Genomic DNA, 17,826 nt, shown 5'->3' on the forward strand with positions numbered 1-17,826 from the left:
AGACAGGGCACTGGGCACAGGGCTGGACCGTGCGTCCGAGACACAGACAGGGCACTGAGTACAGGGCTGGACCGTGCGTCCTGCACACCGACAGGGCACTGGGCACAGGGCTGGACCGTGCGTCCTGCACACCGACAGGGCACTGGGCACAGGGCTGGACCGTGCGTCCGAGACACAGACAGGGCACTGGGCACAGGGCTGGACCGTGCGTCCTGCACACCGACAGGGCACTGGGCACAGGGCTGGACCGTGCGTCCTGCACACCGACAGGGCACTGGGCACAGGGCTGGACCGTGCGTCCTGCACACCGACAGGGCACTGGGCACAGGGCTGGACCGTGCGTCCTGCACACCGACAGGGCACTGGGTACAGGGCTGGACCGTGCGTCCTGCACACCGACAGGGCACTGGGCACAGGGCTGGACCGTGCGTCCTGCACACCGACAGGGCACTGGGCACAGGGCTGGACCGTGCGTCCTGCACACCGACAGGGCACTGGGTACAGGGCTGGACCGTGTGTCCTGCACACCGACAGGGCACTGGGCACAGGGCTGGACCGTGCGTCCTGCACACCGACAGGGCACTGGGCACAGGGCTGGACCGTGCGTCCTGCACACCGACAGGGCACTGGGCACAGGGCTGGACCGTGCGTCCTGCACACCGACAGGGCACTGGGTACAGGGCTGGACCGTGCGTCCTGCACACCGACAGGGCACTGGGCACAGGAATGGACCGTGCGTCCTGCACACAGACAGGGCACTGGGTACAGGGCTGGACCGTGCGTCCTGCACACCGACAGGGCACTGGGTACAGGGCTGGACCGTGCGTCCTGCACACCGACAGGGCACTGGGTACAGGGCTGGACCGTGCGTCCTGCACACCGAAAGGGCAATGGGTACAGGGCTGGACCGTGCGTCCTGCACACCGACAGGGCACTGGGCACAGGGCTGGACCGTGCGTCCTGCACACTGACAGGGCACTGGGTACAGGGCTGGACCGTGCGTCCGAGACACAGACAGGGCACTGGGCACAGGGCTGGACCGTGCGTCCTGCACACCGACAGGGCACTGGGCACAGGACTGGACCGTGCGTCCTGCACACCGACAGGGCACTGGGTACAGGGCTGGACCATGCGACCTGGACACAGACAGGGCACTGGGTACAGGGCTGGACCGTGCGTCCTGCACACCAACAGGGCACTGGGCACAGGGCTGGACCGTGCGTCCTGCACACCGACAGGGCACTGGGTACAGGGCTGGACCGTGCGTCCTGCACACCGACAGGGCACTGGGCACAGGGCTGGACCGTGCGTCCTGCACACCGACAGGGCACTGGGCACAGGGCTGGACCGTGCGTCCTGCACACCGACAGGGCACTGGGCACAGGGCTGGACCGTGCGTCCTGCACACCGACAGGGCACTGGGCACAGGGCTGGACCGTGCGTCCTGCACACCGACAGGGCACTGGGCACAGGGCTGGACCGTGCGTCCTGCACACCGACAGGGCACTGGGCACAGGGCTGGACCGTGCGTCCTGCACACCGACAGGGCACTGGGTACAGGGCTGGACCGTGCGTCCTGCACACCGACAGGGCACTGGGCACAGGAATGGACCGTGCGTCCTGCACACAGACAGGGCACTGGGTACAGGGCTGGACCGTGCGTCCTGCACACCGACAGGGCACTGGGTACAGGGCTGGACCGTGCGTCCTGCACACCGACAGGGCACTGGGTACAGGGCTGGACCGTGCGTCCTGCACACCGAAAGGGCAATGGGTACAGGGCTGGACCGTGCGTCCTGCACACCGACAGGGCACTGGGCACAGGGCTGGACCGTGCGTCCTGCACACTGACAGGGCACTGGGTACAGGGCTGGACCGTGCGTCCGAGACACAGACAGGGCACTGGGCACAGGGCTGGACCGTGCGTCCTGCACACCGACAGGGCACTGGGCACAGGACTGGACCGTGCGTCCTGCACACCGACAGGGCACTGGGTACAGGGCTGGACCGTGCGACCTGGACACAGACAGGGCACTGGGTACAGGGCTGGACCGTGCGTCCTGCACACCAACAGGGCACTGGGCACAGGGCTGGACCGTGCGTCCTGCACACCGACAGGGCACTGGGCACAGGGCTGGACCGTGCGTCCTGCACACCGACAGGGCACTGGGTACAGGGCTGGACCGTGCGACCTGCACACCGACAGGGCACTGGGCACAGGACTGGACCGTGCGACCTGCACACCGACAGGGCACTGGGCACAGGGCTGGACCGTGCGACCTGGACACAGACAGGGCACTGGGCACAGGACTGGACCGTGCGTCCTGCACACCGACAGGGCACTGGGTACAGGGCTGGACCGTGCGACCTGCACACCGACAGGGCACTGGGCACAGGGCTGGACCGTGCGTCCTGCACACCGACAGGGCACTGGGTACAGGAATGGACCGTGCGTCCTGCACACCGACAGGGCACTGGGTACAGGGCTGGACCGTGCGTCCTGCACACCGACAGGGCACTGGGTACAGGGCTGGACCGTGCGACCTGCACACCGACAGGGCACTGAGTACAGGGCTGGACCGTGCGACCTGCACACCGACAGGGCACTGGGTACAGGGCTGGACCGTGCGTCCTGCACACCGACAGGGCACTGGGCACAGGACTGGACCGTGCGTCCTGCACACCGACAGGGCACTGGGTACAGGACTGGACCGTGCGTCCTGCACACCGACAGGGCACTGGGCACAGGGCTGGACCGTGCATCCTGCACACCGACAGGGCACTGGGCACAGGGCTGGACCGTGCGTCCTGCACACCGACAGGGCACTGGGCACAGGGCTGGACCGTGCGTCCTGCACACCGACAGGGCACTGGGTACAGGGCTGGACCGTGCGTCCTGCACACCGACAGGGCACTGGGCACAGGGCTGGACCGTGCGTCCTGCACACCGACAGGGCACTGGGTACAGGGCTGGACCGTGCGTCCTGCACACCGACAGGGCACTGGGCACAGGGCTGGACCGTGCGTCCTGCACACCGACAGGGCACTGGGCACAGGACTGGACCGTGCGTCCTGCACACCGACAGGGCACTGGGCACAGGGCTGGACCGTGCGTCCTGCACACCGACAGGGCTCTGGGTACAGGGCTGGACCGTGCGACCTGCACACCGACAGGGCACTGGGCACAGGGCTGGACCGTGCGTCCTGCACACCGACAGGGCACTGGGCACAGGGCAGGACCGTGCGACCTGCACACCGACAGGGCACTGGGCACAGGGCTGGACCGTGCGACCTGCACACCGACAGGGCACTGGGTACAGGAATGGACCGTGCGACCTGGACACCGACAGGGCACTGGGTACAGGGCTGGACCGTGCGACCTGGACACAGACAGGGCACTGGGCACAGGGCTGGACCGTGCGACCTGCACACCGACAGGGCACTGGGCACAGGGCTGGACCGTGCGTCCTGCACACCGACAGGGCACTGGGCACAGGGCTGGACCGTGCGTCCTGCACACCGACAGGGCACTGGGCACAGGGCTGGACCGTGCGTCCTGCACACAGACAGGGCACTGGGCACAGGGCTGGACCGTGCGTCCTGCACACCGACAGGGCACTGGGCACAGGGCTGGACCGTGCGTCCTGCACACCGACAGGGCACTGGGCACAGGGCTGGACCGTGCGACCTGCACACAGACAGGGCACTGGGTACAGGGCTGGACCGTGCGTCCTGCACACCGACAGGGCACTGGGCACAGGGCTGGACCGTGCGTCCTGCACACCGACAGGGCACTGGGTACAGGGCTGGACCGTGCGTCCTGCACACCGACAGGGCACTGGGTACAGGGCTGGACCGTGCGTCCTGCACACCGACAGGGCACTGGGCACAGGGCTGGACCGTGCGTCCTGCACACTGACAGGGCACTGGGTACAGGGCTGGACCGTGCGTCCGAGACACAGACAGGGCACTGGGCACAGGGCTGGACCGTGCGTCCTGCACACCGACAGGGCACTGGGCACAGGACTGGACCGTGCGTCCTGCACACCGACAGGGCACTGGGTACAGGGCTGGACCGTGCGACCTGGACACAGACAGGGCACTGGGTACAGGGCTGGACCGTGCGCCCTGCACACCGACAGGGCACTGGGCACAGGGCTGGACCGTGCGTCCTGCACACCGACAGGGCACTGGGCACAGGGCTGGACCGTGCATCCTGCACACCGACAGGGCACTGGGCACAGGGCTGGACCGTGCGTCCTGCACACAGACAGGGCACTGGGCACAGGGCTGGACCGTGCGTCCTGCACACCGACAGGGCACTGGGCACAGGGCTGGACCGTGCGTCCTGCACACCGACAGGGCACTGGGCACAGGGCTGGACCGTGCGACCTGCACACAGACAGGGCACTGGGTACAGGGCTGGACCGTGCGTCCTGCACACCGACAGGGCACTGGGCACAGGGCTGGACCGTGCGTCCTGCACACCGACAGGGCACTGGGTACAGGGCTGGACCGTGCGTCCTGCACACCGACAGGGCACTGGGTACAGGGCTGGACCGTGCGTCCTGCACACCGACAGGGCACTGGGCACAGGGCTGGACCGTGCGTCCTGCACACTGACAGGGCACTGGGTACAGGGCTGGACCGTGCGTCCTGCACACCGACAGGGCACTGGGCACAGGGCTGGACCGTGCATCCTGCACACCGACAGGGCACTGGGTACAGGGCTGGACCGTGCGACCTGCACACCGAAAGGGCACTGGGCACAGGACTGGACCGTGCGACCTGCACACCGACAGGGCACTGGGCACAGGGCTGGACCGTGCGTCCTGCACACAGACAGGGCACTGGGCACAGGGCTGGACCGTGCGTCCTGCACACCGACAGGGCACTGGGTACAGGAATGGACCGTGCGACCTGCACACCGACAGTGCACTGGGTACAGGGCTAGACCGTGCGTCCTGCACACCGACAGGGCACTGGGCACAGGACTGGACCGTGCGTCCTGCACACCGACAGGGCACTGGGTACAGGAATGGACCGTGCGTCCTGCACACCGACAGGGCACTGGGTACAGGGCTGGACCGTGCGTCCTGCACACCGACAGGGCACTGGGCACAGGGCTGGACCGTGCGTCCTGCACACCGACAGGGCACTGGGCACAGGGCTGGACCGTGCGTCCTGCACACCGACAGGGCACTGGGCACAGGACTGGACCGTGCGTCCTGCACACCGACAGGGCACTGGGCACAGGACTGGACCGTGCGTCCTGCACACCGACAGGGCACTGGGCACAGGGCTGGACCGTGCGTCCTGCACACCGACAGGGCACTGGGCACAGGGCTGGACCGTGCGTCCTGCACACCGACAGGGCACTGGGTACAGGGCTGGACCGTGCGTCCTGCACACCGACAGGGCACTGGGCACAGGGCTGGACCGTGCGTCCTGCACACCGACAGGGCACTGGGCACAGGGCTGGACCGTGCGTCCTGCACACCGACAGGGCACTGGGCACAGGGCTGGACCGTGCGTCCTGCACACCGACAGGGCACTGGGCACAGGGCTGGACCGTGCGTCCTGCACACCGACAGGGCACTGGGTACAGGGCTGGACCGTGCGTCCTGCACACCGACAGGGCACTGGGCACAGGGCTGGACCGTGCGTCCTGCACACCGACAGGGCACTGGGTACAGGACTGGACCGTGCTTCCTGCACACCGACAGGGCACTGGGCACAGGGCTGGACCGTGCGTCCTGCACACCGACAGGGCACTGGGCACAGGGCTGGACCGTGCGACCTGGACACAGACAGGGCACTGGGTACAGGGCTGGACCGTGCGTCCTGCACACCGACAGGGCACTGGGCACAGGGCTGGACCGTGCGACCTGGACACAGACAGGGCACTGGGTACAGGGCTGGACCGTGCGTCCTGCACACCGACAGGGCACTGGGTACAGGACTGGACCGTGCGTCCTGCACACCGACAGGGCACTGGGCACAGGGCTGGACCGTGCGTCCTGCACACCGACAGGGCACTGGGCACAGGGCTGGACCGTGCGACCTGCACACCGACAGGGCACTGGGCACAGGGCTGGACCGTGCGACCTGCACACCGACAGGGCACTGGGTACAGGAATGGACCGTGCGACCTTGACACCGACAGGGCACTGGGTACAGGAATGGACCGTGCGACCTGGACACAGACAGGGCACTGGGCACAGGGCTGGACCGTGCGACCTGCACACCGACAGGGCACTGGGCACAGGACTGGACCGTGCGTCCTGCACACCGACAGGGCACTGGGCACAGGGCTGGACCGTGCGTCCTGCACACCGACAGGGCACTGGGTACAGGGCTGGACCGTGCGTCCTGCACACCGACAGGGCACTGGGCACAGGGCTGGACCGTGCGTCCTGCACACCGACAGGGCACTGGGCACAGGGCTGGACCGTGCGTCCTGCACACCGACAGGGCACTGGGTACAGGGCTGGACCGTGCGTCCTGCACACAGACAGGGCACTGGGCACAGGGCTGGACCGTGCGTCCTGCACACCGACAGGGCACTGGGCACAGGGCTGGACCGTGCGTCCTGCACACCGACAGGGCACTGGGTACAGGGCTGGACCGTGCGTCCTGCACACCGACAGGGCACTGGGTACAGGGCTGGGCCGTGCGTCCTGCACACCGACAGGGCACTGGGCACAGGGCTGGGCCGTGCGTCCTGCACACCGACAGGGCACTGGGTACAGGGCTGGACCGTGCGTCCTGCACACCAACAGGGCACTGGGTACAGGGCTGGACCGTGCGTCCTGCACACCGACAGGGCACTGGGCACAGGGCTGGACCGTGCGTCCGAGACACAGACAGGGCACTGGGCACAGGGCTGGACCATGCGACCTGGACACAGACAGGGCACTGAGTACAGGGCTGGACCGTGCAACCTGGACACCGACAGGGCACTGGGTACAGGGCTGGACCGTGCGTCCTGCACACCGACAGGGCACTGAGTACAGGGCTGGACCGTGCAACCTGGACACCGACAGGGCACTGGGTACAGGGCTGGACCGTGCGTCCTGCACACCGACAGGGCACTGGGTACAGGGCTGGACCGTGCGACCTGCACACCGACAGGGCACTGGGTACAGGGCTGGACCGTGCGTCCTGCACACCGACAGGGCACTGGGTACAGGGCTGGACCGTGCGTCCTGCACACCGACAGGGCACGGAGTACAGGGCTGGACCGTGTGTCCGAGACACAGACAGGGCACTGGGTACAGGGCTGGACCGTGCGTCCTGCACACCGACAGGGCACTGGGCACAGGGCTGGACCGTGCGTCCTGCACACCAACAGGGCACTGGGTACAGGGCTGGACCGTGCGTCCTGCACACCGACAGGGCACTGGGTACAGGGCTGGACCGTGCGTCCTGCACACCGACAGGGCACTGGGCACAGGGCTGGACCGTGCGTCCTGCACACCGACAGGGCACTGGGCACAGGGCTGGACCGTGCGACCTGGACACCGACAGGGCACTGGGTACAGGGCTGGACCATGCGTCCTGCACACCGACAGGGCACTGGGCACAGGGCTGGACCGTGCGTCCTGCACACCGACAGGGCACTGGGTACAGGACTGGACCGTGCGTCCTGCACACCGACAGGGCACTGGGCACAGGGCTGGACCGTGCGTCCTGCACACCGACAGGGCACTGGGCACAGGGCTGGACCGTGCGTCCTGCACACCGACAGGGCACTGGGTACAGGGCTGGACCGTGCTTCCTGCACACAGACAGGGCACTGGGCACAGGGCTGGACCGTGCGTCCTGCACACCGACAGGGCACTGGGTACAGGGCTGGACCGTGCTTCCTGCACACAGACAGGGCACTGGGCACAGGGCTGGACCGTGCGTCCTGCACACCGACAGGGCACTGGGTACAGGGCTGGACCGTGCGTCCTGCACACCGACAGGGCACTGGGTACAGGGCTGGACCGTGCGTCCTGCACACAGACAGGGCACTGGGCACAGGGCTGGACCGTGCGTCCTGCACACCGACAGGGCACTGGGTACAGGACTGGACCGTGCAACCTGGACACAGACAGGGCACTGGGTACAGGGCTGGACCGTGCGTCCTGCACACCGACAGGGCACTGGGTACAGGGCTGGACCGTGCGTCCTGCACACCGACAGGGCACTGGGTACAGGGCTGGACCGTGCATCCTGCACACCGACAGGGCACTGGGCACAGGCCTGGACCATGAGTCCTGCACACCGACAGGGCACTGGGTACAGGGCTGGACCGTGCGTCCTGCACACCGACAGGGCACTGGGCACAGGCCTGGACCATGCGTCCTGCACACCGACAGGGCACTGGGTACAGGGCTGGACCGTGCGTCCTGCACACCGACAGGGCACTGGGCACAGGCCTGGACCATGCGTCCTGCACACCGACAGGGCACTGGGTACAGGGCTGGACCATGCGTCCTGCACACCGACAGGGCACTGGGTACAGGGCTGGACCGTGCGTCCTGCACACCGACAGGGCACTGGGCACAGGCCTGGACCATGCGTCCTGCACACCGACAGGGCACTGGGCACAGGGCTGGACCGTGCGTCCTGCACACCGACAGGGCACTGGGTACAGGGCTGGACCGTGCGTCCTGCACACCGACAGGGCACTGGGTACAGGGCTGGACCGTGCGACCTGCACACCGACAGGGCACTGGGCACAGGGCTGGACCGTGCGTCCGAGACACAGACAGGGCACTGGGTACAGGGCTGGACCGTGCGACCTGCACACCGACAGGGCACTGGGTACAGGAATGGACCGTGCGTCCTGCACACCGACAGGGCACTGGGTACAGGGCTGGACCGTGCGTCCTGCACACCGACAGGGCACTGGGTACAGGGCTGGACCGTGCGTCCTGCACACCGACAGGGCACTGGGCACAGGGCTGGACCGTGCGTCCTGCACACAGACAGGGCACTGGGTACAGGGCTGGACCGTGCGTCCTGCACACCGACAGGGCACTGGGCACAGGGCTGGACCGTGCGTCCTGCACACCGACAGGGCACTGGGCACAGGGCTGGACCGTGCGACCTGCACACCGACAGGGCACTGGGTACAGGGCTCGACCGTGCGTCCTGCACACCGACAGGGCACTGGGCACAGGGCTGGACCGTGCGTCCTGCACACCGACAGGGCACTGGGCACAGGGCTGGACCGTGCGTCCTGCACACCGACAGGGCACTGGGCACAGGGCTGGACCGTGCGTCCGAGACACAGACAGGGCACTGAGTCCAGGACTGGACCGTGCGTCCTGCACACCGACAGGGCACTGGGTACAGGGCTGGACCGTGCGTCCGAGACACAGACAGGGCACTGAGTCCAGGACTGGACCGTGCGTCCGAGACACAGACAGGGCACTGAGTACAGGACTGGACCGTGCGTCCGAGACACAGACAGGGCACTGAGTACAGGGCTGGACCGTGCGTCCGAGACACAGACAGGGCACTGGGCACAGGGCTGGACCGTGCGACCTGGACACCGACAGGGCACTGGGCACAGGGCTGGACCGTGCGTCCTGCACACCGACAGGGCACTGGGTACAGGACTGGACCGTGCGTCCTGGACACCGACAGGGCACTGGGCACAGGGCTGGACCGTGCTTCCTGCACACCGACAGGGCACTGAGTACAGGGCTGGACCGTGCGTCCTGCACACCGACAGGGCACGGAGTACAGGGCTGGACCGTGCGTCCGAGACACAGACAGGGCACTGGGTACAGGGCTGGACCGTGCGTCCGAGACACAGACAGGGCACTGGGTACAGGGCTGGACCGTGCGTCTCAGGATAATATTCTGTTGAAGAATAGTGGTGTTTGTGGAATGTGTTTCAGTCAATTGTCCTTTCACAGACAGCCTGCATGTTGTTCTCTGAGTGGACCTGGGTATTAAACAGTACTTGTTTGTGGGATTTCTTCCCATTGATTGGTGCTCTTGTCCTTGTGACAGGTTTGATAATGCCTTTAATCTGTGGTTCTGTTGTTTAAAATCATTGTGTTAATGTGAGCCTATGTTGTACTCATGGAGTCTGATGATTGGAACAGATTCCTCGCTGAGCCTTCCCTGAAACAAGGCCAGGGCTCTAATCCCCCACAACAGGGAAATCACACTCCACTGATCACCGATCACCTCATCGCCCGACTACATCAATCGAGGATAAATTCAATTCGGTTAACAGATCTGCCAGATTACAGTCAGGCACTAAGTGTACTGCAGTGGGCCCACAGGGCATGCAGGTTAATCCATTAGTGACTAACTCACTGCTAGTTTCTAAAATGGATTTATGAAGGTTTCGAAATTCATTTTAATTATGAAAATGTCCTTTTCAGGACTAGTGTCTTCTTGGTTTCGAGATCTCTGCGCTCCTCCAATTCTGGCCTCTTGTCCATCCCCCCGATTTTAATCGCTCCACCATTGGCGGCCGTGCCTTCAGCTGCCTCGGCCCTAAGCTCTGGAATTCCCTCCCTAAATCTCTCTCCTCCTTTGAGACACTCCTTAAAACCTACCTCTTTGACCAAGCTTTTGGTCACCTGTCCTAATATCTCCTCATGTGGCTCGGTGTTAAACTTTAGATACTTGTGCTCCTCCAGTAGCTGAGTGTTAAACAGATTGCTTCACAGCATTGTATTCCATGCTTTCACTCATGATTAATTGGCTTATTTGAAAGAGGGAGAGGAGAGGGATTGGAGGGGAGGAGAGGAGAAGGAGGAGAGGAGAGGGATAGGTACTGATACCAGCAACCTCTTTCCCAGGTTGGTGAAGGAGCATCTCCAGCTCTCTCTGTGGTAACGGCCCCCTTCAGTCACCTACAACACACAGAGCCTTGCCATTGATACCAGTCAACCCTCTTGAGCATTAAACTGTGTGAAGACTGTAGTATTTATTATTGAAGTGTTTTTTTCCTTCCAAGGCTGTTGTGCTGATTGAACCTGAAGGTTTCTGATAAACGTTGTTTTATTATTGACCCAAAGAAAAATTAAAATCCCCAAATCAGGCGGCCGAATTACGGGATGGCTGAGCTGCGGTCCAGAGGTCACCACTGTTTCTGATTGCTACTTAGTGACCTCTGCTGTAAAGTGGCCATCCTGGGGACAAGACTGGACTTGGCTGCAACGCCCCTTGAAGTTGAATAGCCTGCTGACACTCACATGTGAATAGGCACTTGAGCAAAGTCCACATCTTCAGGAGACAAGGGGAGAAAGAAAATAAAAAAAACCTGGGCCCAAGCTGAACAAATCAGTGTGTCACATCACACATTTAACAATGAGCCATGGGGGTGGGTGGGGGGGGAGAAATTCAAACTTTAAAGACGACAACTTTTGTGCTTTTCTGGTGTGAATTTTGTTTGAAATGTTGGGATTTACTGCCATCAATACTGGTTAAATTTCCCACTAGAATTGTCCCAAGTTTATGGGAGGTCAGGAGTCAAACGTTTAGCCTGTGACTGGGTTGACTCGGAGGTCTGGCTTGCCTCATATTCTCCAACATCAGGCTGAGGGCAGGAAGTGTCAGCTGGTGTTGGATGATTCGTTCATGTTCCACTGCCCCCGGAAAGATCAGTCTTTCCATCTCCTCGAGGAATCCAAAACTCACCTGTGGAACCGATACCCAACCACTCACTCTTTCAGAGTCAGCACAGTCACGATGGGCCGATTGGCCTCTTTCTGGGCTGCAAGATTGTAGAATGCGCATTGCCAGGCAGCTCTCTGACTTCTAGTGTTTCCCTGGCAGAGTCCGACTGTTGCCAAACTGCATCGGATCGATCCCTGGTCTCTGCTGAACAGCTGGTTCTGGCCTAGGTGACATGTGCAGGGGGAGGGGGAGGTCTATAGTTGGCCTCAGCACCCCTCAAAGAGGGGGCGATATGATGAGTTCCCACTCGTGCTCCAGTGACCCTACTGGAAAGTGCAGGTGTAGATGTTATATGATGACCGACCGACACCCACTGTCTGGAGTCAAACATGAAGAGCAGGAACTGGAGAAGGGATTGGAGAGAAACTGCTGCCCAGTGAGAGCAGGACTGGGGAAAAGTGTCAGTACATTCCTGCACCTGATGCCTGAGGGAGAGTGCAGTCAACACTGGGTATTTGGCTGTTTTACTGTCATTTACTTTCATTATTGCCCCTCCATAAAGCGTTTTAGTGACAAAACATTTGGACATTTTCTAGGGTGCAGCCGGTTAACGTAAGACAAGCAAGAGAGCGTGACAATGGGGCAGAGGGGCCCAGCGCGAGGCAGACAGAGAGCGAGAGACAGACAGACAGAGAGTGAGCGAGCGAGCGAGGTGGGGGAGGGGTTGTGGCATATCAGAAACGAAGCAAAATTGGGATTTCCTCCGATCATAAACCTGTTCCCTGAGAATAAGATTTAATATCTGCTGGCCTCCCCCCTGCGTGGTGCGTATGGAGCTACACAAGAGACAAAAAGAGAGCAAATTTAAAGTCCTCCAAGGCTGCTGACTTCAGTGTTTCTGTTTTGTGGAGTAATAAAAGGAAAGACTTGCATTTCTGTAGCGCCATTCTGCTACCTGTCCACTGACTCCACATGCTCTGACCTTAGTCAGGAGTCTACAATGCGGTACTTTATCAAAGGCCTTTTGAAAATCCAAATATATTACATCTACTACATTACCCTTATCGACTCTTTCTGTTACTTCTTCATAGAATCTAATAAGGTTGGTCAAGGATGACTTTCCCTTTTGAAATCTGTGCTGACTATTCCTTATTATATTTTCGGTTTCTTGATGTTTTTCTATTACATCTTTGAGTAAAGATTCCATGATCTTTCCTACCACCGATGTTAAGCTAATTGGTCCATCGTTCCCTGGACTGGTTCTATCTCGCTTTTTAAATATAGGAATCACATTATCTGTCCACCAGCCCTCTGGCACTATTCCCTGTTCTAGTGAATTTTTATATATATGTAATAGTCCCTCTGCTATCTCCTCCCTAACTTCTTTTAATATGCACTGAGGTAATCCATCCAGACCAGGGGTTTTATCCTCTAAGTTTGATTAGCTTATTAATTATCGCCCCCCTTTCTATCTTAAATGTCTTTATATCTTTTTAAATCTCTTCCTCTAATGTCAATCCCACCTTGTTAATCTCCCGGGTAAATACTGAGGCAAAGTAATTATTCATTATTTCTGCCCTTTCACTGTCATTACCTGTGAGTTTATCGTGTGTATCCCTCAGTGGCCCTATCCCTATCCTGATTTTCCTTTTATTATTTATGTATCTGTAGAATTCTTTACTATTGCTTTTTATATTCCTCGATAATTTAATTTCTCTTTGCCTTCCTAATTTTTTTTTGATTCTTTCCTAACCTCTTCATATTCCCTTTTATCATCCTCTCCTCTATTGTCTGTGTACTTAGTGTATGCCTTTTTCATTAGTTTCAATTTTACCCTTATTTCTTTATTCATTACTGGCCAGTTTGTTCTTGCTTTTTAGTGGGATATATTTCTCCTGGACTTTATTGATCACTGTTTTAAATGTTTCCCACTGCTGTTCTATTTCTTTGTTTATCAGTACATTTTTCCAGTTTATTTTCCCAAGTTCCATTCTCATTCCCTAAAAAAATCAGCTTTTCTCTAATTTATTACTTTGGTCTTTGTCTTACTTATGTCTTTCTCAATCTTTATCTTAAACCTTATAATGTTGTGATCGCTATTGCCTAGATGTTCCCCTAAGCTTACTTCTCTTATCTGCTCTGGTTCATTTCCCATTACTGGATCCAGCAGTGATCTCTCTCTTGTTGGGACTTCTCACATACAGAAAGGAGTCCTGCACACACTCTGAAAACTCCATTCCATCTACCCCTTTACCTACCTCTTCTTGCCAGTTTATTTGGGGATAGAATAACAATCATGGGAGATTTTAACTATGTCCTTTACTCATTTCACATATTTGCTCACATATTTCCTCCTCCACCTCCTTTCCACTATTAGGTGGTCTGTAATATACATCTATCAGTGTGATTGATCCCTTCTTACCTTTTATTTCAATCCATATGGATTCTGTTTCTATCCTTCTGTTAGTTATGTACCTTTTTTTCTCCTGCCATTGTTATCTCTAATTAGTACAGCTACTCTGCCACCACCCCCTGCTTCTTCCTTCCCTATGCTTTCTGATTAAGTTATAACCTGCAATATTTAGTTGCCACTCCTGTCCTTTATGTAGCCATGTTTCAGTTATTCCTACTACATCTGGTTCCTCACTACGGATTATTGCCTCCAGTTCCCCTGTTTTATTTTGGACACTGTGCACATTACTGTACAGGCAGTTTAATTCATCTTTAATAGTTGTTCCTTTTACTTTATTTTTTTAACAGTCTGTTTTATAATTGTATTTGTCTCTTGATTGATTATGTTATCCTTATTGCTTACTTTGGCCTGACCTTTACACTCATCTCCTGTTTCTTTTATCTTTAACTTTTGTTATTTCCACCAGATTCCTCCCCCCGTCTTATTAGTTTGACATTTTATCCATAGCTCTATTTATCCTTTCCATTATGAATTTGGTCCTATTCCGGTTCAGATGGATCCCATCCCAGTGGTACAGCTCCTTCCTGTCCCAGTACTGGAGCCAGTGTCCCATGAAATGGAACCCCTCCTTCCCACACCACTCCTTCAGCCACGTATTCACCGTCCTGATCTGTCTATTCCTACGCCAATTAGCACGATTAGCCAATTATGTTGTGATCGCTATTGCCTAGATGTTCCCCTAAGCTTACTTCTATTATCTGCTCTGGTTCATTTCCCATTACTAGATCCAGCAGTGATCTCTCTCTTGTGGGACTTCTCACATACAGAAAGGAGTCCTGCACACACTCTGAAAACTCCATTCCATGTACCCCTGTAATTAGGTCGGGCTTTTTAATTAAATTTCTAGCTTCTGATACTCCCTTAGCAGGGCCTCCTCTCTGTTCTTCCCTATGTCATTGGTCCTGACATGAACCACAACAACTGGATCTTCCCCCTCCCTTTCCAAGTTCCTCTCCAGTTGCTCCGAGATATCCTTTATGCTTACACCAGGTAGGAAACACAGCCTCCTGGACTCTCGGTCGTGACTGCATCTATCCCCATAATTATAGAATCCCATATGACTACAATCTTTCTATTCTGATCCTCCCACCCACCCCCCCACTTCCTGCCCAAACTGCCTCGTTCTCAGCATTCTGGGCATCCTCCCCGCAGTGTACGTCCTTACCTCACAGGTAGCAGATACATTGTACCCGTTGGATAGGACCAGTGTCTGCAGGACCTCCTTCTCTACCTCCCCCTCCCTTATGTGTCAGAGTGTCTCTAACTCGCTCTCCAGCTCAAAGACTCTGAGCCCGAGTGTCTCAAGGCACAGACATTTACTGCAGATGTGGCAATTCGGGACAGTCTCACTGTCCACAAACTCCCACATATCACAGCTTTAAATGCGTTTACAGCACAAAATGAAACACTCCCGTCTTCCTTCTGCACGCTACGTGGAGGTGGCAAGAATCAGGTGGGCGTTTGAAAGAGGGGAGAGGATGATAACCAGACTTCTGCCTTTATCTTTCCAGATTTCACTAACTGGTCAGCCCAGACACTCACAGACTGCAGTGGGAGACCGGACAGCTCTTTCACTTTAGACACCATATCTGAAACAGAAGCACAGAGGTTAGTGATATGAACATTCATTCCTGCAACGATTGCGTGATGTACAAGGAGTCTCAGTCACATATCTAGTAAATCGGCAATATTTTAAAAAATTAATTCTGGGGACGTGGACGTCACTGGCAAGGCCGGCATTTACTGCCCATCCTTAGTTGCCCTGAGAAGATGGCGGTGAGCTGCCTTGTTAAACTGCTGTAGTGGTTTGATACAACAGAGTGTCTTGTGAGGCCACTTCAGGGGGAGGTCAAGAGTCAACCACGTTGGTGTGGGACTGGAGTCACATATAGGCCCAGACCGGGTAAGGACGGCAGGTTTCCTTCCCTAAAGGACATTAGTGAACCAGTTGGGTTTTTATAACAATCTGACAGCTTCATGCTCACTTTTACTGAGACCAGATTTTAATTTCCAGATTATTAAACTGAATTCAAAAATTCTCAAATTGCCTTGGTGGGATTTGAACTCACATTCTCTGGATTATTAATCTAGGCATCTGGATAACTAGTCCAGTGACAAAACTGTACCCGCACATCTATTTTAATATCTTTGCGATTTCAATATTAGTTAGTGCTAGCTGCTTCCTCAAGCAGTGACAGATTACTCACGACTAATCGTGTAAGGCTTTTAAATGTGTTTACAGCACAAAAAAAGTCAGGCTTTTCTGACTGGCTCCAAGACTCACTTTGTTATTAACCACATTGATTCAGGGAGATGTAAACGGGTAGATACAGTAACCCACACACAGCCATTACCCAAACCAGTGTGTAGATTCCTTTCAGACAGCCCAAAGCCTGCCCGCTGGGTATCTGACGTCCTTTACAAGTAATTCCATCAGTTGCTTTTTTACTCCCAGCCGAGCTCATTCCTCATTTTATTCCGAGTTCTTCCCCACCCGACCTGCCCACCCCCTGTCCAGAATTAGCCAGCTCCACTTCTACCCAGTGCCCATGATCAATGCCACAGGGGATCAACGAATATACTGCACATTCTCTTAAAAGTGCAAGGAGTCTTACAACACCAGGTTATAGTCCAACAGTTTTATTTGAAATCACAAGCTTTCGGAGGCTTCCTCCTTCGTCAGGTGAGTGTGGGATTCCGTAAAGGTACAGCATATATAGTCAGAGAACAATGCCTGGTGATTACAGTCAAGGACATTCAGCCTCCGATCTTCGGGTAAGCGTTCTCCAAGGCGGCCTTCGAGACACACGACAACGCAAAATCGTCGAGCAGAAATTGATAGCCAAGTTCCGCACCCATGAGGACGGCCTCAACCGGGATCTTGGGTTCATGTCACACTACATGTAACCCCACCAGCAGGAAAAAAAAGTGATCTGTTTTTAATACAACTGGTCATTCTCTTTCTCTGCCTTTTGGGTGTGTGTCTCTCTCTCTCTCTCTGTCTTTGTGTTGTGACCGTTTGTGTATTCAGTAGTCTTGTATGTAATGTTTCTCTGTCTGAACACTATTCAACTCCTTTGATAACGGGCAGTTGGAAAGATTATCTGTAATCACCAGGCATTGTTCTCTGACTATATATGCTGTACCTTTACGGAATCCTACATTCACCTGACGAAGGAGGAAGCCTCCGAAAGCTTGTGATTTTCAAATAAAGCTGTTGGACTATAACCTGGTGTTGTAAGACTCCTTACATTTGTCCACCCCAGTCCATCACTGGCATCTCCACATCTTAAAAGTGCACTTACCTTCTGATTAGAACTGTGATGTTATCACAATCATTTGCACACACACACACTTAAAAATAACTGTAAATACAATTGATTATAAAATAATAGGACCTCACGGTACCAAAGTAATCCAGGCTGGAAACAAAAAACAGAAAATGCTCAGCAGGTCAGTCCGTGGAGAGACCAGATGAACCAACATTACAGGTCATCAGAACGGAACTTGTCTCTCCTCTCCAGATACTGACTGACCTGCTGTGTCCAGCATTTTCTGGTTTTAATTCAGACTGGAACCTGTCCAGTACGGTGTGGTGTTGGAAGCTCTCAGGCTGCATGGAAGCCATGGCTGACTAGAGGTTTGGTGTATCGGGACCAAGGCGTCACTCCAGTTCTGACAGGTAGGTGGACCCTGCTCCTGCAACTCGATTTTCA

The 17,826-nt window shown here is 57.3% G+C and overlaps 1 protein-coding gene across 1 annotated transcript in view; it reads right to left on the reverse strand.

The window, feature by feature from the left end:
* The window catches only part of LOC137310890 (mucin-17-like), a 59,327-nt gene extending 41,589 nt beyond the window's left edge, over nt 1-17,738 (reverse strand). The window contains exons 1-3 of the mRNA XM_067978442.1: nt 17,647-17,738; nt 17,519-17,532; nt 15,633-15,699 (exon numbers count right to left, since the gene is read on the reverse strand). Coding sequence (XP_067834543.1) covers nt 15,633-15,699; nt 17,519-17,532; nt 17,647-17,738 — 173 coding nt within the window. The remainder of the gene's footprint in view (nt 1-15,632; nt 15,700-17,518; nt 17,533-17,646) is intronic.
* Nucleotides 17,739-17,826: the final 88 nt, after the last annotated feature.

The sequence above is a fragment of the Heptranchias perlo genome, unplaced genomic scaffold (genome assembly GCF_035084215.1).
Source record: "Heptranchias perlo isolate sHepPer1 unplaced genomic scaffold, sHepPer1.hap1 HAP1_SCAFFOLD_288, whole genome shotgun sequence".
NCBI lineage: Eukaryota > Metazoa > Chordata > Chondrichthyes > Hexanchiformes > Hexanchidae > Heptranchias > Heptranchias perlo.